We start from the raw sequence: 23850 nt of genomic DNA, 5'->3' as shown, positions 1-23850 counted from the left end.
ACAATCTTCAAAAATAGAATTTACTAAAAATTCTCGAGGTCACCATAAGGTCAGCCTGTTGTTATTGTAGCTTTTTTTAGTTCTACAGATAGATGGGTAGGTTCTAAGCATAGGAGTTGGCCTTCTATGCTTTTTTTGTGATATCTTTTTTATTATTTTGTGAAGCAAATTTATAGTGCAAAATATCAAATTTAAAAAAAAAAAATTAAAAATTACTTCTTAAAATAGTAAGAAAACTATCCCAAATAAAACCTTAGATTTTGTTTGGTGCATAACTTTTTTGCTGCTTTCTAAAATAGCTTTCTAATCTAAAAAAAAAAATTGTACTAAAAAACTATTTTAAAAAACATTAAAAAAGCTATCACAAACAAAATCTTAAAATGATAAAAGCTAAAAATATTCTCCTTGATACAGATTAGCAGTTAAAAGCAGGAATCCAATTTGCTTAATCCTCTGAATCTTACAGTGCAAAATACAGATTAGCAAAAATAAATTTAGTATAAGTACATGTATAGCACATCAATGAATATTTTTCTTCTTCAGATACGCAAATAAAAAACATTTTATCCAAATTGTAGCAAGGATTTCTTAAAAACCCCTTCTTTCTGAAACTCCACATTGTAAGAAGCAGCACCATTAAATGCTTTATGACGAGAAATGCGAAATACTTGCTGATAATTACGTTTTTTTTTCAGTATGTCCGCGAATACAACTTCAGCTTGTTCTCTTCAACAGTAAAACAGTAAAGATTCTTCGTTGCAAGTAGCTTACAGAATTCCAAAGAAAGGATTTGTGATGGCAGAGTTCAGCTCGGATCCGGCGGAGTTCAGAACAACCATGTCCGCTTTGTCTCTAGGAAGAAACAAGAACTCGCCACCTTCCTGCTTTTCAAACCCACATAGCTCAAGAAACTCGATACCGCCATGGAGACTTCCAACTCTATCCTATTAAAGAACAGTTGGAAAGAAGAAAGATTGATTGATAATGGCTCCAGCAGTAAGAACAATAATTATTTTAAACTTGTTAATCTAGTGTTGAATGAGTTCCCTTTGTTACCTGAAACGTTGCGTTATTTAATCGGATCTTCCTGAATTTTTCCTCATTAGGATTCCTTGCAACATTGCCTACGTAAGTCAGGAGTGTTTGGAATGCTCTCTTCACCTTAGCATCCTCCTCCTGCCAAGCGTTGAAATAAGAATAACAAGAGGGAAAAGGCAGTCTTTAAAACCAAAAAACAAGTACTGTAAAAGGTAATTAGCTATAATTCATCAAAAAGCACAGAAAAAATTGAAGTTCTCTGCTTCTTTTAGCAGATCAATCAGGATTACAATCAACTTAATCATTGGAGCTTCCCACTAAAATATTGGGACCCTTGTTGAAAAATGAATCAGGCACTCGATAATTTATTGCATGCAAAATGTCTACAATGGAGAAATACTAAGTAACTCATTGCATACAAATACAGGAATGCACTTTAAAATTTTCCCGCATATAGTCCCATGAACAAGCACAAAAGAACATATTTTCCCGCATAACCCCATCATTTTCTCACCTATTTAAAAGATTTGTTAAAGAACTTCCCAATGGCACACTTTATACTTAGATCCAGTTTATTTAGATGCAACAAAATAGACTGTTTATATATTATAAAATATAGTGATGTAGCAAGAAACTCATGTCGGGTGGTAGGACCATGTAGAATGATTTGGATTTATGCTTGTTGATGGAAGTTGCACATAATGGAAGTCACAGAACTTACAGCCTATTAAATTAACCACACCTTTTAAGCTCGGCTTGATGAGGTAAAAACAAACTGCTCGAGCTCAAATCAAACTCAAACCGACTTACCATAAGTGAGCTCGAGCTTGAACACTATTGCAAAAGCTGAACTCTATTCGAGATGAGCTCAAAAAGCTTCTTGCTAAATGAGCTCAAGCTTGAAAAACTTTTTGATCGGCAAGAGCTATTAAAGTACAATACTAGATGGAAAAACAATTTATACTCTGCATTCAATGCATTAAAAATGCAAGAGCAATTATCTGTGTAGCGTGCACAGCAGTCTTTAAGAGTCAAAGATAAGAACAATGAAAACAACTGAAGTTGCTTTATGTCGATGTGCACTAAGCCATACTTTGGAATGCATCTATGCTCTATATAACTAAAACCAATGTGTCAAATCACTTATGGTAGATATATCTCAGTAGTTATTATATAAGACTGACTGTTGGCTTAAGCTGCAAAGGAACCAAACGCTCGTTAAGATACTCCAGACTCGATTCAATTAGAGCTCGTCATTTGATTACCTAATCGAATAAGTTTGAACATTTTAAAATTTCTTGGTTGTTAATAAACAAGCTTGAGCAGAAACTTGTTTGATACATTTATGATCGTGAACAAATTCATTTTAAAGCTCATGAATAAGCTCAATAGAATACTTCTTATGCTATTTTGCCCTTTTCCAGAGTTCTACAGATGGTACGCTCAAAAATAGGAAACAAGGTCGAGAGCAGAGCAGCCTGTAAAGAAACTTCAAATCATGAATGGCTCGGGCCAAATATATGAATATCAAACTAAATTTCTAAAAAAAAAAAGAGCTATAATACTGTTACTTTCTGTATAAAAGAAAAAAATGGATGGTTTTACTTTGTGATTTTGCTTGAGAGAACGCAGACAGTCTCTCATTTGCTCCAACTTTGTTACAGGCTTGATCGGCAATACACTCTGAAAGCCAGTTTAAAGAAACATAATAAATCCCTGTTTCATAGTTTGGAAATTCTTAGAGGCTTTAAATAAGGGATGAATCTATGTAACACCTTCTTCTCTTCCGCAGCGGGTATGGTAGTAGGTTTTGTGGCCGCAGGATCTTCCGGTGGTAATCCAAGCTTCCTCCTCCTTTCAGCCTGCAGGCAATATCAATTTCAAACCAAATGCTTATACATTCCAAACTTGGAAGATCGAAAAATAATATCATGAGCTGAGAAATTTATTTCCTCAAGTCTTTCCTACACAGTAAATACTCCACAGGTTGTGCGTGACTATTAAAATTATTACTTTGGTTGTTCATCCAAACCAAAAGATAATACTCAAACTAAGATAAAGATATAATGCTAGAAAGAAGCATGCCTTAATAATCTTTCAAACTTGATCCGCTTCAAGAACAAAACAACTCATCTAAAATGAAAAGAAAAACCAGAAACATGCAATGGTAAAATATGGTTTATTTGTACACAAACTGATACATAAAATAACAATGCTGCGCATCATTGCCAAGGGGCATAGCAACTACTTCAAAAATACTAGTTACCGAGTAGAAATAAAGAAGAAAAATTGTTCAGGGGAGGTTCTGTGCCTTCTGGAGCCAGAAGGATTGTTTCCTAAGTATAGGTGAGCCACAGCATTTCCTAAACAAACGGACAATGACAATCCGATTATGGAAAGAATTCGAGGAAGTTCTACTAGGAAGACATTTACACATCACCTACTTGTTTAGATTGTGCTAAGAAATACGAAAGGGTAGGTTTAGGAAGATGTAGGGGGGAAAAAGGAATAAACTCCGCATACACAATTTAAAGTGATTTATGTACACAACGAGAATCTAAAGAGTACTCAATTAGCCTTGCAAATAATTTACATTCATCGAACCATCAATGTTAAAACAATAATCATTCTCCAATTACAAGCCATTAATCCCTATTTATGGAAACTGGATCACAAAAATAACAAAAAAAAATTTAATTCACATCACATCTAATCTAATTTAACCTTGAAATGGACTCCAAAAATTCACAGCTTGGCCAAGTTGAGAGAGTTTGGGTATTTTTCTGAGTCAAATTTTTAGAAACCAAATTAGATTGAAGATAATTAACTAACTAGAAATTTCAAATTCATTTTGAGGACTTTATGATTTGGTTCCAAGTTTTTCATAGACACAATCCCCTATGATTAATCTCTCCTAATAAAAAGACAAAATTTTTAAGGGCAATCGTTAAATAGCACCAACTGATTAATTTAAGGTTGAGAGTTACCATTTTGTGCTAAAAACAAATGGTGGGGCAGGTGGGGGAATGATACAAACTTGAGATCTTATAGTTTGATCATCCCGAGTTATCATGATCCATAATCTATTTAGTCAAAAGAGGTAGTTGACATAGCATGACCGAATGATCATTATCAACAATCAAGGATTGCTTCATCCAAAGTAACCTCGTAGTCTTGAGGTTTATGATTTATTACTTAAGAATTTTTGGTAATTGGGTAACTTACGGGTTTTGATTATGACCACATTTAATGATGTCAATGTCATATTATGACAAAACCACCTGGTAGGAGGGCCTCAATCATAAAAAAATTTACTTGTGGTGTCATTCAGTGCTAATTCAATCATTTAGATAACATGTGACACGTCCTTACTAGTGAGATTGTTTGAGAATAAATCATAGTGAAATGCTCGATGACATTTGCTCTTTTTGAACTGAGGTTGCCTTAAGTTTATTAGCCTTGACAATCGATCATTGAAGATGGATAATTTTTTGCTTTAAATTTTAGGGGATAAATTTCACTTGAAATATTTGAATTTGCATGAGTTTTCTTGATGACAATATCGTTGCTAGATCTTAAGCCCTGATGAAAAATGTTGATGATGAGGACATTAGGCCTTGGAGAGTTTACCAGAGGCGGGGCTGACGATCTACGGCTAGGATCGCACCGATCTACTTTTGATAATTATTGTATTGGATTTTTATTTTATTATGTTCCATGAGTTTATTGTACTTGTCCGTTTATGCCCTCACTTAAGGGCCTAGTCATGTGTATGCCTTAGAGGCAAGTGAGTCTTTTGTATTTTCTTTATTGTTTGAGCTATTTAAAGCCCTCCCCTCCTTTGAGGGTCAATGAACATTATTATGAAAGAAATTCAACTTTTATGTCTTGTCTCCATTGTTGTGAGAGAGAGCTTTGGTGAGGACCAAGCCCACCCCTCCATAATTGTCGGCCAAATCCCCTCCATAATTGTCGGCCTAATCCCCTCCATAATTGTCGGCCAAGCCCACCCCTCCCCTTCTCCACCTCTAGGCCAAATCCCTTCCCCCAACAACATTGGCCTGCCACCCCACCCTCCACCACCCAACCGCCAGCCATAAGGCCCCCACTCCACCTCCAAACTGCCGGCCACCAAGTCAAGCCTTTTCCACCATCCTAACTTCTTTACTTTCCTAAAATAACATTATTTATTTGGGAGGATACTGAATTCAAATAATTTTGAATTTCAAATTCTTTCCTAAATGACATAATCCATCTTAGAAAACCACCCAATCTATTCAAATCTAAAATTAATTCAGATTTAACTTAATTCCCACATTCATCGAACCTGGATACTCTCTTCCCCCTCCCTCTTTGGCCGGGCCCCCTTTCCCTCTCTCACCTAATTAATGAGCCCCTTAATGTCACCCCAATTAAACCTTAATTCCTCCAATCAAATCCCCAATCAAGCCCTTGCATAGGCCGGCCCCTCCTTCTCTCCAATCTACTCAATTTCTCCCAAATTAACTCTCCCATTAATACCCTAATCCCCCTCAAGTCCAGACGCCCCTCCCTCTCTTCTATCTACTTCAATTGCTGCATTAAACCCTCAAATTCCTTTTCCCCTTAGTTCCTCTCAGCCCGAGCCGCCCTTCCCCAAGCCTCCTCTTCACGATTTTATTCCTTTTCTGAATTTTCTGATTGTTGTCCTAGAATTATAACAAAATAAAAAAAAACTTGCTGTCCTGCACCTCCGAGGGCCATTCTTGGCTTCCCAAGATCTCTCAGCCGCCGTACAATTGTTGTTCAGATTTCTTGTCACATATAGGCTTGCTGTCCTTGACTTTTCAGCAAGGAGTTTTGCTGTCCAACCCTCCAGAATGTCACCGTTTGCTGTCCAGACTTTTCTGGACATTATTGGATTGCTGTCCAGAAAATTACAGCAAGAGAAGTTGCTGTCCAGCTCTCTGGAAATCCACTAACTGCTGTCCCAAAGTTCCAAACTCTGATGAAAGGTAAACCTCTTCTCCAAATCTTTTCCTTTCTAAGTTTTACCTTACTTGTGGTTTTAATTGATTCACTATGATCGTGTTAAGCCTCTCTGCTAAGCCTAGTAATTTAAAAGATAGTGAAAGACTTTTTATAGTGAATAATCTCATTGTTAGCATAGGGATTCCTTGTTGGAAAATTTTCATGTATGTTATGTTTTGAATTATTGGTTATTTTGAGATCCTAACCCCTAATCGTGTGACTTGGTCTAAGCTTGTCTCATCCTTCTTGTTTTATTTCATCGTTTAATCAAGACAAGTATTTTAGTTAATAAAGCTTTCTAAATCAAATTGTGCAAGGTTCTTTCCTAACATTGCTTAAACATTTTAGTCCTGCATTAGTTGAGGGCTGCGTTACATAGTCAATAACCAACGTAAAATTTGTTGAATAATCATGATATGAACCTTTTAATATATTGTGTATAAGTTTTCTTGATATTCTGGCATTTTACTTGAACTTAAGCCCAAACATAATTTGTATGAGGATCTGATGACAATTTTAAAAATCCACTTTGGTTGATATTTACTTTCAATATGACCATTATCAAAGTTCTTAAATATTTTATTTGTTTTACTTGAGCCTCGTCAACTTTGGCCACTTACTAATAGAGAATTGGGTTCAAGTATTGACTTTGCGAGCGACCATGTGAGTAGCAAACTTGAGAGTTTACAATTTTTTCATGTAGTGAACCTTCTTTTTAAATGACATTGAAAGCCTAATCCGAATGGACCGAATGTAAAATCAAGTATTGTCGCAAGTATTATTGTACTTCATTTAACATTTACTATCCAGAGATCTTTCATGACGGTCAAATTTTATCAGCTCCAGTCCTTGCAAGGAGGAAGATATGCTAATAAGGAGAGTTGATATAATCAAAGCAAATCTATGAAGAAAAATGAGTAGACCAAAGATAACACGACTAATCTTGTGCAAAAAATACATAAAATAGACTAAACACCTAATATAACTAAACATGATTGAATGATGAAGGATTCACAAAATAGGCCCCAAATAGTTGGAAGAAGTTTATGATTACAATGATATTTCAAAAACACTATAAGGATTTGTCATAGATAGAATAAAGAGAATCTAGAGATTTACAATTTGCTTATAATAGGAGAACAGAAAACATAGAGAGAGAACGAGAAAAAGATAGAGAAGGAAAATGCAACAACATTTAAGTCTCTAATGGGGTATAGAAAACCACTTCTACCCTCAATGAACAAACGTGATCTATTTGCAAGATACACTATTCATGGGTTCTAAAGATTCTGCTCTTTTTGTTTTTGGATAATGCCACTGGCCATTTCTGTTTGAGCAGAAACACAATTTTTCAACTTGTTAGATTAACTTTAACAAGGTTACACTTATGTCTAAATACACAAAAAAATAAATAAATAAATAAATAAAGCAAAGGTAGCAATAAGATCTCACTATAATAAGATAAAAATGTCCTCAAGACTCAAAAAAATTCTCTCATAATGTAACAATATATTTGCAAAAATTAAAATGCTTGGGTGCTAAAAACGTCAGCCACCCTTTAAAATGGCGATGAATTCAGACAACTCTTGCATAATCACGTGGGGTAAGGGATTGTATATAGAACCTTATCCTCCTCCAAACGTTGGCGTATCTTCTCCCTTGCTCTTTTCTCCTCTTCCTTCTCAGCCTTTCGCAATTCTATTATTCTGTAAAATAAAGGGAAGAGCAGTTGCATAAAAAGAACCAGAAAATTGTTAATTGGGATTCAGTCAGAAACAAAATCATATAAGTTGCAATTTGGTAAAACAGTAAAAAAACCTTTTTCTTTCGTTGTCTTCCTCCATTCGCTTAGCAGCTAGAAGCTCTTTACCCACACGTATTCTCTCCTACAGCACCCACACAGAAGTAGGTCAAAAGATAAAGGAAATTGTATTTCAGTTAATCATATTGTCAAAGTCATCAATTTGACCAAGGAGCACAGGTTTATTTAAATAAAAGCAAATGTCACAGCTAACCTGATGCACTACAATAGATATATAGCTATGACATTAACACAAGAAAACTGAATTATAGCTGAAGCTAAATTGACGTCCAAATGGTTAATAAGAGACCTCGGTAATTTTCAAAATTTAAGATGGAACTTCGACACGTTAAATAGATTAGCATGGATTTAAGTTAGTAAGTGATGAGGAAGGCTTCTATAAGAATCAATCTCAACGCATGTTTACAAACAGATCTCTTTGAATGGTAAGGATTTGCTATAAATTTGCTTTAATTATGGTGAAATAGCTAGCATCAGTAAAGAATAAAAAATAGCATTTCCTCCTGGATCGCCTGAAAGAATTTTAATTCTGAAATAACAAGAGAAATCAAAACATATACAATAAAAAGATATGCAATATAATATGAGTGAAAACCGAAAAAACAAAGTTCTGGGATCATCTTAGCAGCCAAAACTGAATAAAATAACATTAAATCTGTCTAGATAAAGAGAACCGAAGATATTAGACAGACAAATCCAGAAATTGATGTAAAATGTTGAAGGTTCCAAAATAATTTCACTCATATCGCAGCCAAAGGAGCTTCTTACTAAATATAAGATTTCATTCTCAAATATCATGCAAGATCATTGATCCAGAACCTCCATATGTATTAGCCTATTAGGTATTCCATCTTCATCTTATTATTGAGGGCATCGATGACCTGATTTTAAGAAACTTTCTAATTATAACGGTAGTATTTCAAGCATTGAAGCTCAGGTGGCTAGGAGTTTTCAAGTTTTGTTCGCCAGTCGAGACAGCAATAGGAAAACAAAATTGGTCACTCCCCAAGGTTCACCAAACCACAAGAAAGGCATTATAAATAAGAATTTTTTTATGATCTCCTCTTTTAGCATAATGATACTTTCTCCTATATTATATTATCGTAAATTTTACTATTTTTTAGTTTTTATTTTTATTTTATAATCCATTGTAATTATTTCATGTCTTAATCATCACATTGTCTGGATAAAAGAGTTTGCTTTAAAAAAAAAAAAAAAAAAGAGGTTCTAATAAGCCATGTAAGTAGCACCATTGACCCGGAACCACTTTATAATACTTGGGTGGAAATTTTCGGAGCCCATATTATCGAGAAGTACATTCTCATTATGAGCCAACTTGAGGGATGCATGATTTAGAAACTTAATCAGACTATATAAGAACAAGTTTTAACATTTCATAATAGCAATATGGCATAATGTCATATGAAATGCAAGTTACAATCAAATTAAAAAAAAGAAGTGAGGTTACTACAAAATCTAATTATTTTCATTTAGCTACCTATTAAAAATACATACATGGTTTAGTTTCTAAAGATTATCTTTGGTAGATGATGTAAACGTGCTTATAAAGTTTTGGAATTGAATATCTAATTTCCTCAAGTTTAAAGATGCCATAAACATATTATGCAACAAAAAAACTGAATAACGATCCCACTGAAATCGTCAATAAGATACCTTCTCCCTTTCCCTTTCCATCTTTCTCTCCTCTTCATCCTTCTTCTTACGGGCTCGTTCTCTGCAATAAAAATAACAAATAAACGAAGAAAAGGAACTTACTGCAACATTTAAAAAGTAAATACAACATCAAAAAGATAATAACTCTAACAATAAAGATTCATTTGCTCAACAAAATCAAAAGGGTAACCCATTAACTTCTCTTAACATAATAAACTGATATAAGCATCGGAAGGATATAGCAAGACATACACAGAAAATAGAAAACTTCTTTAGGGTTTCTAAATCCAAGCACACAAACATAAGTATTGTTTAAAATTGCACAATATGAGTCTCGTCTTGAGGCCCGCCTTTGCCCAATTCCAGTGAAAAATGCCTCGAGTTTTACGCCTCGCCTCGAGCTTTTTTTTAAGATGCTTGCTCCTCAACTTGGCTAAGGCCTAACTTGAGATGTGCCTCACCTTGCTAGTGTGAGGTGTATGCCTCACCCTATTTATATTTTATTAAAACTTACCTAAATCCTAAATTAAAACCGCAAACAAATCACAACTTCATGCACCCTCGAGCCACAACATCATCCTCTCGACTGTCTTGACCTCCAACCCGCCGCCTTCGCCGCAGCAACCACTATCTCCGCAGCAACCACTATCTCAGCCTCCGCCAAGGTAGAGGCTAATTTGTTATGACGATGTCTTATATAAAGACCCTCTCAGTGATGTCAGTGCTGATGATTTATGAGTTGTTACCAACAATTTCAGCTTTCTTTAAGAATTAAATGTGGATGAGGAGGGAATTGAGAAAGAGTGAATTTTGAGTTAAACTTGATGTTATATGATACTTTTATGAAATTTCTATATTTTATATTGTTTTGCTCTTAGAACATTTGAATTTCAATTCCATTTCACGCAATTTATCACTTACCACTTTACGTCTTGTGCAATTTTTTGTTTCAAATATATGTCAATTGATTACTTCATAATTCAATCAAAAGTCAATATGACATCTTTTAATATATTTTTTGGGTTTTATATTAAAAATAACTTTTAACCTTTATTTTTTACTTTATGCATTTTTTTTTAATTTTGAGACTTACGCCTAGCCTCACAAACGAAAAATGCCTCGATACCCAACTGCGCAATTTTAAACCTTGAACTTATGTAAGAACTTTGGTGACATATAAAAGAAAATTGACAAAAATAAGATAAGAAAATATGGTGCCAAAAAAAATTAACTGAAAAATGAACAATATATTTATTGAGCAGCTTAAACTAATTTGCCTATATTTTGGCATAAATAGGGAAATAAATGAAAATATATTTTCTTATTGGATTTAAGCATAAAGGGAATTATACAGTTACCTATTAGTATTACACAACAACATCATCTCGAGATCAACGATCGATACTATCTTGACATCAATGCCAAATGCCATTACACAACAACAATGCATGATTGATAGGAGCATTGTCGTCTCCCTTCTCGATGCTTAAAACGACAACAATGTCCTACTCTAAATGTCCTAATATTAATCATTTTAAGCACAAATCCTAATTAAATTACTTATTATTTCTTAATTATTCTTAATATTTTGTTTATTCAAATTTTATACATTATTTTTAATATATAAAAATTATAATAATTCAACCCATATTCGTGTCCTATATTTTCAACAAGTGATGTATCCCATGTCATTTCCATGTCGCCATATTCGTGTTTGTGCATCATAGTTTATTTTCCTTACCCGAGCAAATCAACGCGTCATTAGGAGAGTTTATAAATAATTACTCTGATGATTGTAATAAAATAAATTTGATTCAATAAAATTCTAGATTACTTCTTTCAATCTTGTGTGTTCGTTGGATATTGAATTCCTTCAATGCAAGTGCAATAAAAAACCTCTAGGGGAAATTATTTCCTTGTACCAACACTAGTTTTGTTCTTCATTTCAATTTTGATCAAATTTGCTACAATTCAATTGCTCTTTAATTATTTATGATTTAATTTTTTTTGAATCAATCGATCATCACATTATCATCTGGTTTTGATCTTATGCATTTTAAGTTTAAGTTTAAAAAAAAGAAGTTATTTTTTTTTATAATAATTAGTCATCTATAATTTATGAATTACAATATATTTGTATGATTTACATTCAGTTCATCATTTTAGTTGCATTAGGTGCCCAATAACCTTCATTTTAAAATGCTTTGTATCAAATAGTCGAGAATGAAAAGAGCTCATAATATAATAATGAATGAACCAAATAAGCTCGCATTAGTGGAAACACTACTGCAGCTACTCGCATCAAATTTTTGAAGCTGCTATTATGGGCATGTTGTTCAAAGGTGAAACAGGTAGTAGACTGAATGATCCCAATTAAGATGAAACCGATCAAATTAATTACATAGCAGACTTATGCCAACCAAGCATCAACATTCAAAAATGCAAATCTAGCTTCCAAATAATAAAAAATAACAATACTAAAGCTATTGCAGCCAGCCTTAAAAAACATACCTTAACTCTTCTGCTTTCACCTTAAGTTCCTCTGAGGTCAAAGATTTCTTGCTGGTTCCTTCAGAGCTATTAATGGAAACCTGAGAGTTTTCAAGAAAATTAGACGCTACAACATGAGTTTATGCAAAAATACCAAGAACCAGTAGGAGAATACATAGGTGAACACAACACAAAAATATCTTAATCGTAATATTAAAACAATAACCAAATTGATAAAAGTAGATGTCATCCGATCACAACATGAGGCGTGATGACATTAATAAATAAACATCTACAATGTATCTCAGCATATTTAAACTACAAGTCCCAATAGATAACTCCTAGTGATAATGAAAATCGGTTAGCCTATTATGTTGCATGACCTAAGGCGTATTACCATAATATTTGGGATGACAATTCATGGAAATATCGAAGTATCGGACAATCAACATTTGCAAAGCTGTAAAGGAGAAGATCAAACAAAAAAAAACCCTCAGAAGTGAGGCAAATCAAAAGGAAAGGGATAACTCAGCACAACCTTTGATCGCAAAATTGAGGAAAAGAATGCCCGATATCGCAAAAGGAATCGATAACAAAGATAATTACTGACCAAACCTGACCCTAGAAAATTTGAGCTTGCTTTGAGTTAGGATAATATCAGGAACAGAATAGTTCATTGAGTGCATGTTATGTGGGCTAAATTCACGGTAGGTGCTGGAAGATTGAGATTAAAAAAGAAAAAAAGGAGATTCAGCGAACTTATAAGATGTGTCAACTTTATCACAGCTCAATCCAACCCGGTCTACCATAATTTTTTTTTCTTTTTTTATTAAACAATCATAAAAACAAGCAATAAGAGAACAACAAAATCATCAACTTTAAACACGGCCATAGCACTTCAAAGTGACCTGAAATTTCTCATTTCTCTTGATGGAGAAAACTGATTCAAATATCCTGCTTCAGAACTTGATTTTCCAACAACTTATCATTCAAGAATAAAAGTAGATTCAAAAGCCTGCATTTAGACTTTTCGTTATACATGATTCATCTTTCCAAACTAATTAGTAATCTTTAGCCACTCCTAGCAACATATTTATGGAAGCCAAACTATGCAAAGATTAATGAAGCTCCACCGCAAAAACTATTGATAGCTGCATCTTTGATCTAAAAGGATTGAATCAATAAAAACACAGCAAATAAATGAATAATAAAATTCTGCTCCTCACAGTCAATATTCAACAAATTTTTTAAAGCATTGGCAGTACAAAAGCTTGCCATTCTTACGGAACTAATAATACTCTTCCTGAAAAAGTTTAGTTAAGAAAGTGATTAACATTCTGAGCAAGTTATAAAAGCTCGGAGATAACATCACAGCAGTTGTACAGCTTTCTACTCCACAAAATTATAAATAGGTGAAAACAAGGACAGGGTCATTGCTCACATGCAGTGGAATTGCCAAAATATGGACATGCCAACAGGATCAAACGTGCATCGAAGATAAAGTCAACATGATGTAGTCTAATAAACTTACTGCAGAACTGGAATATTATTAATGTGCCATCAAAATAATCAATAAAAACAAAGCAAAAGCTACACTTCCAAAAGGAAAAAGCAATATACCAAAGGCATCTCATCAACATCTGGGTCATCTTCATGGTCAGCAACCCAATTAATTGCAGCCTCAATGCTACTATTACCTGAAAGCATCAATCAAAATATTATGAATTGGATTGGTAAATCAATAAACAATTGTTTTTATAAAAAGCCCCTATGTTTGGATCCTTGATGGTCAATAATAACATTGCCGAGTATTGCAGTGAGGCAATGGGGGAGGTTAATGATGTAACGAAAGCGCCAATGTTAGGATCCTCGATTCGAATTGAACATTTCGAGCCGCTCTAACACTCCCAAGATATATAAAAAAAAAGAAACAAAAAAAAGAGAACTTGATTAATAAAGGAGGAAACTCATTTGTTATTCTTTTTATAATCATTCTCCCTGAATAGGATATTTATAAAATACAAAGCCATCTTAAGCTAATTATTCTAACTAATCAACCAATTATTAACTATAAAGATCCTTTAAAATTCTCATTAGATTCACAGAAAAAAAACTATTCAGTATGATCTCGGATATGAAAAATTCTAGAAATGAAAATGCATAACGTGTTTTAATAAATATAAGTACATGCATAAATACAAATACCCACCCAATTTAACTCCCACAAGGATATAAGGCAAGGCACATCATAGATAGGTATTATTGATTTTGCAATGCAACTCCTAGATTTTTTATTGTGTTAATGACCTTTGCTTTAAATTAATAGATAAGTATGGTTCTAGGAGATTGGAGAACACATCAATTATGTTCTGAATTGCCAAATTCTGGATCTGCATCTTTTTTCTTTAAATCTGGATGCATACCTACTTACGAAACAGCTAAACTAAAATAAACAAAATGGGTTCAAAGTCTAGGCCTAAGACACAACAAACTTCAATGGATCAATTAGAGCGGTTAAATCTTTTATTGGCTGTCATCCCATACATTGGCGTCCCCTGCAATTCACAATCCAAAAGCTAAAACGACCCCAAAGTATAGTTAATTTAACCAAGTAGTCTAAGGCTAAGAAGATAGAAACACGTTAAGGAAAGCATTATCATAACAATCATCCTTCCAAACATGCATCTTATTTTGTTTTTATCAAAAAATACATACATTTTCAAATTATATTATAAGAAATAAGCCATTGCAACTACTTCAAGTAGATCATTATTGTGGCATTGGTTAGATAAATTCTTTTAGACACCATGAAGCGAACTTCACAACTTTCCCAATTATCAAGATTTTTAAAAACTGATCATTTAATTGGGCAACTCAAATGATGATGTGAGCCCACAATCAGGTGTCTTATAGCATTTAGACAGAAGCACATGAACCTACCGTTATGAAGCCAAGTGCAAAAAAAATTTCATTATTTTCAAAATGCATTGAGTTATTATATGAACATCACTAAAGCACAGAAACAAGGAAAAAAAAACTTCAGCAACTATTAAAGATTATTTTTTGCATCTCTACTCTGAATTAATATATGATTACCATCAACTTCAAAATGTTAAGTCTTTCACGCCATATTGCTCTTAAAACTAAAAAATAAAACTCAAAAACAATATTTTTAACTGAGAAAAAAAAGAATTGTACTAAAAAGTATTGCCAAGGAAATATGCATCTAAATACACCCAAGGAGTGAAGTGCTGACAAAAAATCCAATGATTGGAATAACTACATATTTGAACAAATAGAGCAAAACAAGCTTATTGCTTGTCATGAAACAAATTAAAGAATTAATGGTATCAATGCTCTCAATCAAGGAAATAACAAAATCACTTGGCAAAAAAAAAATGTTGGTAAATGATGTGTGATAATAATGAGAAATTAATGATAGCTCAATCAATAAAAAGAGAGCTTTAGTAATAGCTCAATAAATAAGGGGAAATTGAAAAGATTTGCATTTTTAACAAGCTCACCAGAATAATGAAGTGCTCTTGTAGCTCGGGCAGTGGGAAATCCCATTGATTCGAGTTCCTCAAGCAGTTTCTTATCCACCTCTGGGATAATCATCTCTAAGATAATGAATAAAACTCAGTAACTATCATAATTGGCAAAAACTCATACGACAGTATCAGCATAGGATCCAGAGTATAGTAAGCATGACAACATAAATAAATAAATAAAAATCAGACAATTCCTGAATAGTACACTGCTAAAGCATGGAACTGTTATTGCACTCTAATAGTATAAGGACAGCATAATATCCATGCCAACACAACGATTATACAATTGACCTCATATCATATACTTTCTAGTTGATGATAAGTTTAAAAAATTAGGACAACTAGAACATTTATTGCTACTCGGATGATCTTCAGAACAGAAACCGAGCATCATTTTTTCATAGAAATATGAACAATTTCATATTTGAAATTACTAGAGACCATAATAGTCCGCTAAAGAGCCCACAGAAAACATGCAGGGTAGATCCATGATTAGAAGACAAGTTGAATATATTTTATTAAAAAATTAGAAGCATATCCACTTTCTATGTTAAAAAAAAGGATAAGCTTTACTGCTTCACAAAACATGTAGAACCAAATCCTGCAAGTTCAAGTATGTGGCCTATTTTGTCATGGTTCTGGAAAAAAGGGAGTAAGCTGTAAGCCCAACTTTGAAATGTTTTAATGGATCTCATCCTATGAGCGCTTTAGAAAAGATGAACAGTGTTTTAAGATTTGACATATATCTGAGAAATCATTTCGATGATGCTTAAGATGACAAATATATCTAATAAGGCATAACCTAACCTTCGTCTACATAGCACACTTCTTTTTTCCCATCATCAATATATTACATGGCCCTAGCACATCATATATAAAATGATTAACAATTAAGAGTTTTACAAAATAATAATGATAATAAACGAGACAATAGCTAAACACAATCTCCCTTATCTTTCATATTATGTGTATGACTGTTTACGAAGACCCACATCCTCCCCCGAGCGTCTTCGATACTTATGAGAACATGCAAGTATTTTTATTTGAGGTAATTTTTTTAAATTAAATCAAGGTTTATTTAATTCTAGACTTGAGACTTCCAAGAGTCATAAGCCCTCCATGTTAATTACTCCTTATGCTCACAGAAGAATACATGATTAAGAAGGCTACTTAAACTTGAATTTTATGCTCGCGTTTGGTAGTTCTATGTAATTTAACTAACATCATAATATATTAATTCCCTCGATGTTAATTACCCTCATAATATATTAGATGGCCCTAGTAAATTATATACAAAATGATTTAAAACTAAGTATTTTATAAGGAAAATTTAATAGATACAATAGCTAAACATATTCTCTCTTATCTTTCTAATAATGTGTATAAAACCACCTCCTCCCTCGAATCTCCTCAATATGTAAGAGAACATAGGAGCACTTCTCTTTGAGATAGATAGGTTTGTTTTAACCAAAATTTCCAAGATATTAAACAAAGGTTTATTTAATTCTAGATTCGAGACTTACTAGGGGAATAAGTCCTCAATGTTAATTACTTCTTCTGCTCACAAAACAAGGCTTGGTTAATAAGGCTACTTAAACTTAAATTATAGGCTCACATTTGGAAGTTATATGTGAATTTAACTACCCCCATAATATACTAATTCCCTCAATGTTAATTAGCCTTGTAATATATTAGATGGACCTAGTACATCATATATTAAATGATTTACAGTTATGAGTTTTAAAATAAAAATTTAATAGAGACAATAGATAAACACATTCTCCATTGTCTTTCTTATTATGTGTATGATCAATTAGGAAATACCACATCCTCCCTTAATCCTTCTCGAAATGTAAGAAAGCGTGAGAGTACTTCTCTTTGAGATAGATTAGATTTTGTTCAACCAAGTTTTCCCTAATATTAAATCGAAGTTTACTTAATTCTAGACTCGAGACTTCTTAAGGGCATAAGCCCTCTATTTTTTATTTTTTAAAAGAAATTCAAAAGTGATAAATAAGCCCTCAATGTTACTCAACCTCCCCCCCCCCCCCTCAACCCAAAAAAAAAAAAGATGAAACCAAAAAGATTGTGCATTTCAAAATAAAGGTGTTCGATTTACTAGTCTACTTTACTTGACACAATTACAAAATTAAGCCTTTTCCTCTAATGATAACTTTTGACCAAATCATACAACCACAACCCAAAACAATAGCCTGCAACAACAAAATGAAATCAGAACCTCTTACTACATATTTTCTTCTCTCCAACTTCTTCACCAATATTATTGATATCTACAGTTTATTTTAGGCCAATTGCCTTTGAATTTAGGATGACCAAAAAACTCTGCAATGATCATTTAATCCACTTATTTGTGGCTCTATCATTGCGCCTTCATCGACTTCATTGCATTATAATTGATGTGCATTTCATCAACTTTTCTTTTGATCCAGTTATATTAAACATCCACCTTCAAATTAATATAGAAATGTGTCACCAATAATGGGAAAGTAAATTCCTTCATTTTAGTGAGGTCTGGATTTCAACACAGTGAACATACAATCTAAGCTATAATTCTCAAAATGACTCAAATTAACCCCAGTAATTTGTTTATAAATAGTAACACTTCAGGAGTTGGAAAGCCTAATAAATTAATCAACAGTTCACTAATAGTTACAATTTGTCAACAAATGGCATCATGTAGCCAAGCAATCAGCTGACAAATAGCTTATATAGAATGATCATGAATTAGTAATGGCGCCCTCCTTAGAGGCGTGTGAGGTACTATGGCCTTGCTTCACAATGCCCGAGCACCTAAGCAAGAAATGTACTAGATTATACAACATTCAACCAATTGCAACGTTGGTATAGAGTACGTGATGGTAGATCACGAGGAAGGTGTTGGGTTGACTTTATCCCAGGACTAGTTTCAGATTTATATGGTTGGGCAGACAATAAAGGTAGGATTTGGAATTATAAAGTCTAGCGAAATTTTAGATTCGTAAATAAGCCAATGAAACGATAAGTTTTTTATATACTGGACGTACAAAACTACGAGCATTTTAACTGAAACTTCAGGAGCTGTTCGGATTTAATGTGGAATTATAATGGATTTAAGCTAATCCTAGCAAACAATCCATTTGGAACATTGAAGTGTCAGGATTTGATAAATCAAGATTTAAAGACTGATCATTTTACAAAAGAGAGCATATTACAAGAAGTTACACACTTGGTAAAATTAGTATTTACAAGCTAAAGCACAGCGGCACATAGAAATAAACGAATTACCTTCCGATTGCCCACTGTCAGATGCAACGGCAGCGGCGGTGGTGGCATTGTCCTCAGAAGTAACAGCTGGTGCTTTGGAAGCCTCCAACTCGATCGGTTTGGCGGCTTCCAGGGTTTTGTCGGTGAAGTCCACGTGCCCCGTCCTCTTCGTGTGCAGATCAGACTCCTTCAACAATCGAAACCCCAAAAAAAAATCACTAGATTAGAAACCAAAATCACCAGTTAGCCGACGCGGGCGGGGGCGAAAGGCAGAGAAAGTTCACACTGTTTTGGATCGGCAAGGCTTGCCGCAGGTGCTGCAGACGAGATTGAGCACGGCCTCGGTAGATTCGGAGAAATTGGCATGGGCGGTGAGATCCGCGTGTTCTTGAGCCTCCTCCACACTCCGAAAAAGTGTACCGCAATCGCCGCAGCGCAGCGAGAGACCCGCCATTGGCGAAGGAGCCGGACAGACGGCAAAAAACGAAAAAAGCGCCGAGTGATCTGATCTGGGTTGGTCTTAGGGTAAAGCGAAAAGTCCGAAGGCCCTGACTTATACGATATAGGTGATTTTTTATATATGAAAATCTGAAAAAAAAAAAAAACTTCAAATGATAATGAATTACAATGTGTTTTCATATGCCAAAATTGAAGAAAGAATCACTATAATATAAAATATATGATATTGATAATATTTATGATGTTACACGACAACAGGCAACTCTCCCCTATGTATAAAATCTATCATTTTGAGGCTCTTGAATTCATGGATATATTAGAGTTGATAAAAATAGTAAAATTATAAATTAAAAAAAATATTAGAGTTGATAAATTAAAATTATGTCTCCAAAAAATTCAGATGATTGACATGAATCATAATGTAATATTTGAATTATTATTTTTAGAATTAAATTCAAGATCATTTAAATTCCAATTTCAACAAACTTTAGTCAAATTGTGTCTCGATAAGACAAATCCAATAATACAAATAATGATTTGATATGAGTCCAAATAAACTCAAATCAAGCTCTTAAATCATATTGAAAAGTTTTTTTGACACTAATGGAAGAATTAAATCGTGTATGAATCGTGCATGCTTAGAGTTAAATTGAGCATCTCAACAAGACAAATCCAATAAGACCAATATAATTTAATTTTGAGTAGTTAAGGAACTCAAATAATGAATTAATGCTCTTTAGTCAAGTGGAATGAAATGGGCATTTGGTTGAGTATTTTTTTTTATTCCACACAAATTTATCAAAGTGGCCTTCTTAAAAAGATATAAATCAAACCTCATTTTCTTCATGAGGGGGTTTATGATGCAAAGAGACATGAAGAACTCTATTGCATTGCTCGACGATCGTTGATAATGGCACCATTAGTAACTATCGCCAGCATAGCTTGCCTTCCATTTTACAACTCTCATCGCCTACTTACTAACACGAGTCCCCATCATTTGACTTTTGTTGTCTAATCATAAACACTTGACCTCTATCATATTACTCTCGTCGTCTATATGGTACCCGCGCTCGGTGCCACTCAGTACTGCTCGATACCGAGCGCTTAACTGGACAGAAAAACCATCCGGTATCCGCACAGAATAATAGCTCCGAGTTGACATATCAGTTCATTTTTTGCACCCCTTTCACAGATCACAATAGCCAAAAGTAGCAGTGAATGAGGAAAGCATTTGAAAACAAATTCTCAAACCAGAGAAATGAAATACAATGAAACTAAAGTCCATTAACTCAGGCAAAAAAAAGGTCTTAAACCGATTTCATTAACCTCAATTTATAATACAATATTTCATTATTTGCATATAATCTAATAATAAAGGAAACCAAATGCAAAGTTATTGAAATAAAGCCAATACCCAAGCGATTATGCCAACAACCAATAATAAAATATATGTTTTGAATCTTCAAGAGATTATTTTTGGAAGACATTGACTTCTATGTCCAAAAATAAGGGTGATCAATATAAATCTCGAGATAATATTTGAATTAAAAATAAAAAATAATAATAAATTTATGATCATATGAACTGCAATTTTAATAAAGTTATTATCAAAATTAAATATTTCGATAAAATGAACCCAGCAACACAAAAGTGATCTAATTCAAGTTCAAATGAACCAAAATAAATATAAATAACTTAAAGTACATAATAAAATTTTAGGCCAATTTTAATGAACTAATAATCAAACTGAATGTCTTGATAAAATGAACCCATCAACACAGAACATGATCTAATTTGAGTACAATTGACTCTAATCAATTGCTTAAAACATATTATAAAACAATAGGATATTAATTGAAGAATCAAACAAGTCTGACATTATTCAATTATAAAGTCATTAAAACACTTAAAAATGTTGAATAAAGAATATATGATGAAACGATTCAACATGAGATATATAATGAAATATTTTTATTTTAGTTAGATTTATTAAAATACCTCTATTAAAGAGTTATAACCAAATTATGTCGTCATAGACACCCAACCACTCATCCACTTGAGAATGTGTAGAGCTGCTTAGCCATTATCAGAGATGAGAATGCTCACGTGGATAAGTGATTTCACTCTTAGAGACAGAATAAGAAATGAAAATTTGATAAAAAATTTATACAATTTTCTTATATTTAAATATGATATTAAAAAGCCTTATTTAATTTGTAAAGTTTAGACATAAATATATTAAAAAAGTTCATCCAAATTATGAAAGATGTAAGAAAAATCAAATTTACAAATAAAAATAAATGTTACAACGTTAGAGGATTACGTCTAAAAATAGTAAAATGTTACTTGTGACATTTCTTGCTTCGTACTTTAAAACTTGCGCCGTCTGTGGGAATCGAACCCACGACCACATGGTTAAAAGCCATGCGCTCTACCAGCTGAGCTAAGACGGCAACTTTAATGATTTGTAGAATATTTGTTAAATGAAATGTAATCTGGATCACTCTACCTAGGTCTCATAAACAAGTCATTTTAAGCCGCAAATGCCATTTTAAAAAAACTAAGAATATGACATTGATAAATTATACATTATTGGATCATACTTATGCATTTTCTGCTATTGTGTACATTTTTTATATTTTATTTAATTGAGACATATAATGAGTATTGTTGGAGTAGCTTCAGTGAAAAATTAGATTAGAGAAGCCGTCTTAAATGATTTGGTCACATAAAACGGCGGCCTTCCGATGGAGAAATTATTCTGTGTGGACGTCGAACCCAGCTCTACATCTTGAGACCGACTAGAATGAGCCAAGTCAGCATTACCGAGTGCGGTACGTTGTAGTGTCAAGTTGCGGTGCCGACGTGGCTCATTCTGGTTGGTATCTGGATGAGTTTGGCATCCGCACAGAATAATTTCTCATTCCGATGACCCGGTTAGGAAAGTAGATATATTAGATTTGACTTATGCTAAGAAAGATAGAGGTGGACATAAAAAGACTTGGTTAGAAAATATTAGAAATGACATTTCTTTATTAGATTTATATGAAATTTTGACTTTTAACAATACACAATGAAGAAAAAAAAGATTTATATAGCCGACCCCACATAGTGGGATAAAGGCTTGTTGTTGTTGTTTGTGAAATATACGATGAGTATTATTGCATGCCAGAGTCCTCGTAGCGGTAGAGAAGTAAATGTTTAACATCCTAGTTTTATATGAAGATCCAACACACACATAAATAAGAGAGAAATGTACAAGTTTCATAAAAAGACACCAAGATTTTTATGTAGAAAATTCTGAAAAAGAGAAAAACCACAGGGTTTGACCTAGTTAAAATGATTATACTAGTATTTATAGTCGATTTAAATGATGTCCTTCATCGAGGGAAGTGTAATAACTCAAATTCTTAATTATCAAGATATTGTTCCCTTTGGCCAAAATATTTCACAGTTTTGTCATGTTGGTGTAACCTCCTATTAGCTCATTAATTTTAGGATTTCTCTAGGATGAACATGCTTAACTATAAAATTTCAACTATTATATCAAAAAGCGCGTCGATGTTTAAGAGTTTAGCTTTTTTTTATTTAAAGGATTTCACAATCTCTTCCACTTAAGTTAACGAATATCCTTGTTAGCATCTTTATCCCATAATCATCCTTAAAAATATCTTTATCCAACAATCATATTATTACTATTCTGTCATGAGTACAAAATAAAAACTAAACAAAAAGAAATAGAACCTGAGAAATCCTGGTCAATCTCACACTCATGCTCCCTTGTCCTGACCTAAAAAGGAAAGTCCGCCAACCCACCATCATGTACATGTCAATCAGTCTTCAGCCAACATCAATAAATAACTAGTTTTTACTTATTTTTCACCCCATGCAAATTATTATCACAATACTATAATAGTAATATCAACCAATTATTACTCAATAATATATTCACATTAATTTCTGATGCATTATAGTAAATAAATATAACTAAGCTTATTTCAAAAAGTGTCGAAATATTCTAGTAGTAAGCAACCAAAAATTCTACTAAGAAAATTTTTATATTTTCATAAAGTGCATAGATCCTAAATAATATACATGTTTTTTGAGAAATGAATACAAATATATATATATATATATGTTTTGATTGATATTTTATTTATGCTGCTATTTTGATTGATAAAAAAAATTAGATAGCTCTGATTGTATAAATTAAAAGATAAAAAAACTTCCAAATTAGATTATGGCATCACTACCACCGCCATACCTCTATCAGTAGGGGTGTCAATTCGGGTCGACGGGTCGGGTTCGGGTCGAACCCGAGTTGACCCGGATCTAAACGGGTCAACACAAACCCGACCCATTTTTGCAAACAAGTTGGACATTTCAAACCGGACCAGACTCTGCCGAGTTGTCGAGTTGACCGACCCGACCCGCGTGGCAGAGAACGGAGCTCGCGACAGCGGAGTGCGGACGAAGTCCGCTGGACCGTGCATGTGGAAGGAGTCCGCTGGACCAAGCGACCGCACGAGTTTGAACTTCAGA

General features: G+C 33.4%; 1 protein-coding gene and 1 non-coding gene across 3 annotated transcripts; both read right to left on the bottom strand.

Annotated features, from left to right (window-relative positions):
• Positions 1–415: 415 nt before the first annotated feature.
• On the bottom strand, positions 416–19392 carry LOC110103434 (UBX domain-containing protein 1). 2 transcript variants are annotated; one of them, XM_020832153.2, is made up of 12 exons: positions 19136–19390; positions 18871–19036; positions 15559–15654; positions 13655–13731; positions 12056–12135; positions 9545–9605; positions 7867–7934; positions 7673–7754; positions 2814–2900; positions 2644–2721; positions 1057–1176; positions 416–944 (listed from the first exon to the last, which is right to left on the bottom strand). In XM_020832153.2, exons 1-12 carry the CDS (start codon positions 19301–19303, stop codon positions 768–770), a joined length of 1260 nt encoding a protein of 419 aa, XP_020687812.1. In that variant the 5' UTR covers positions 19304–19390; the 3' UTR covers positions 416–767. The 2 variants fall into 2 exon arrangements, with proteins under 2 accessions (XP_020687812.1, XP_028550221.1); XM_028694388.1 differs by lacking the exons at positions 2644–2721; positions 2814–2900 and having other exon boundaries at positions 19136–19392.
• Positions 19393–21688: 2296 nt separating this feature from the next.
• Positions 21689–21761, bottom strand: TRNAK-UUU. The gene has a single exon. It is a non-coding gene; the product is annotated as a tRNA-Lys (tRNA).
• Between the last annotated feature and the right edge of the window lie 2089 nt (positions 21762–23850).

This window comes from Dendrobium catenatum, unplaced genomic scaffold (assembly GCF_001605985.2).
Source record: "Dendrobium catenatum unplaced genomic scaffold, ASM160598v2 fragScaff_scaffold_466, whole genome shotgun sequence".
Classification (NCBI taxonomy): domain Eukaryota; kingdom Viridiplantae; phylum Streptophyta; class Magnoliopsida; order Asparagales; family Orchidaceae; genus Dendrobium; species Dendrobium catenatum.
The sequence above is the reverse complement of the archived record's forward strand: the minus strand, read 5'-3'. Positions and strand labels throughout refer to the sequence as shown.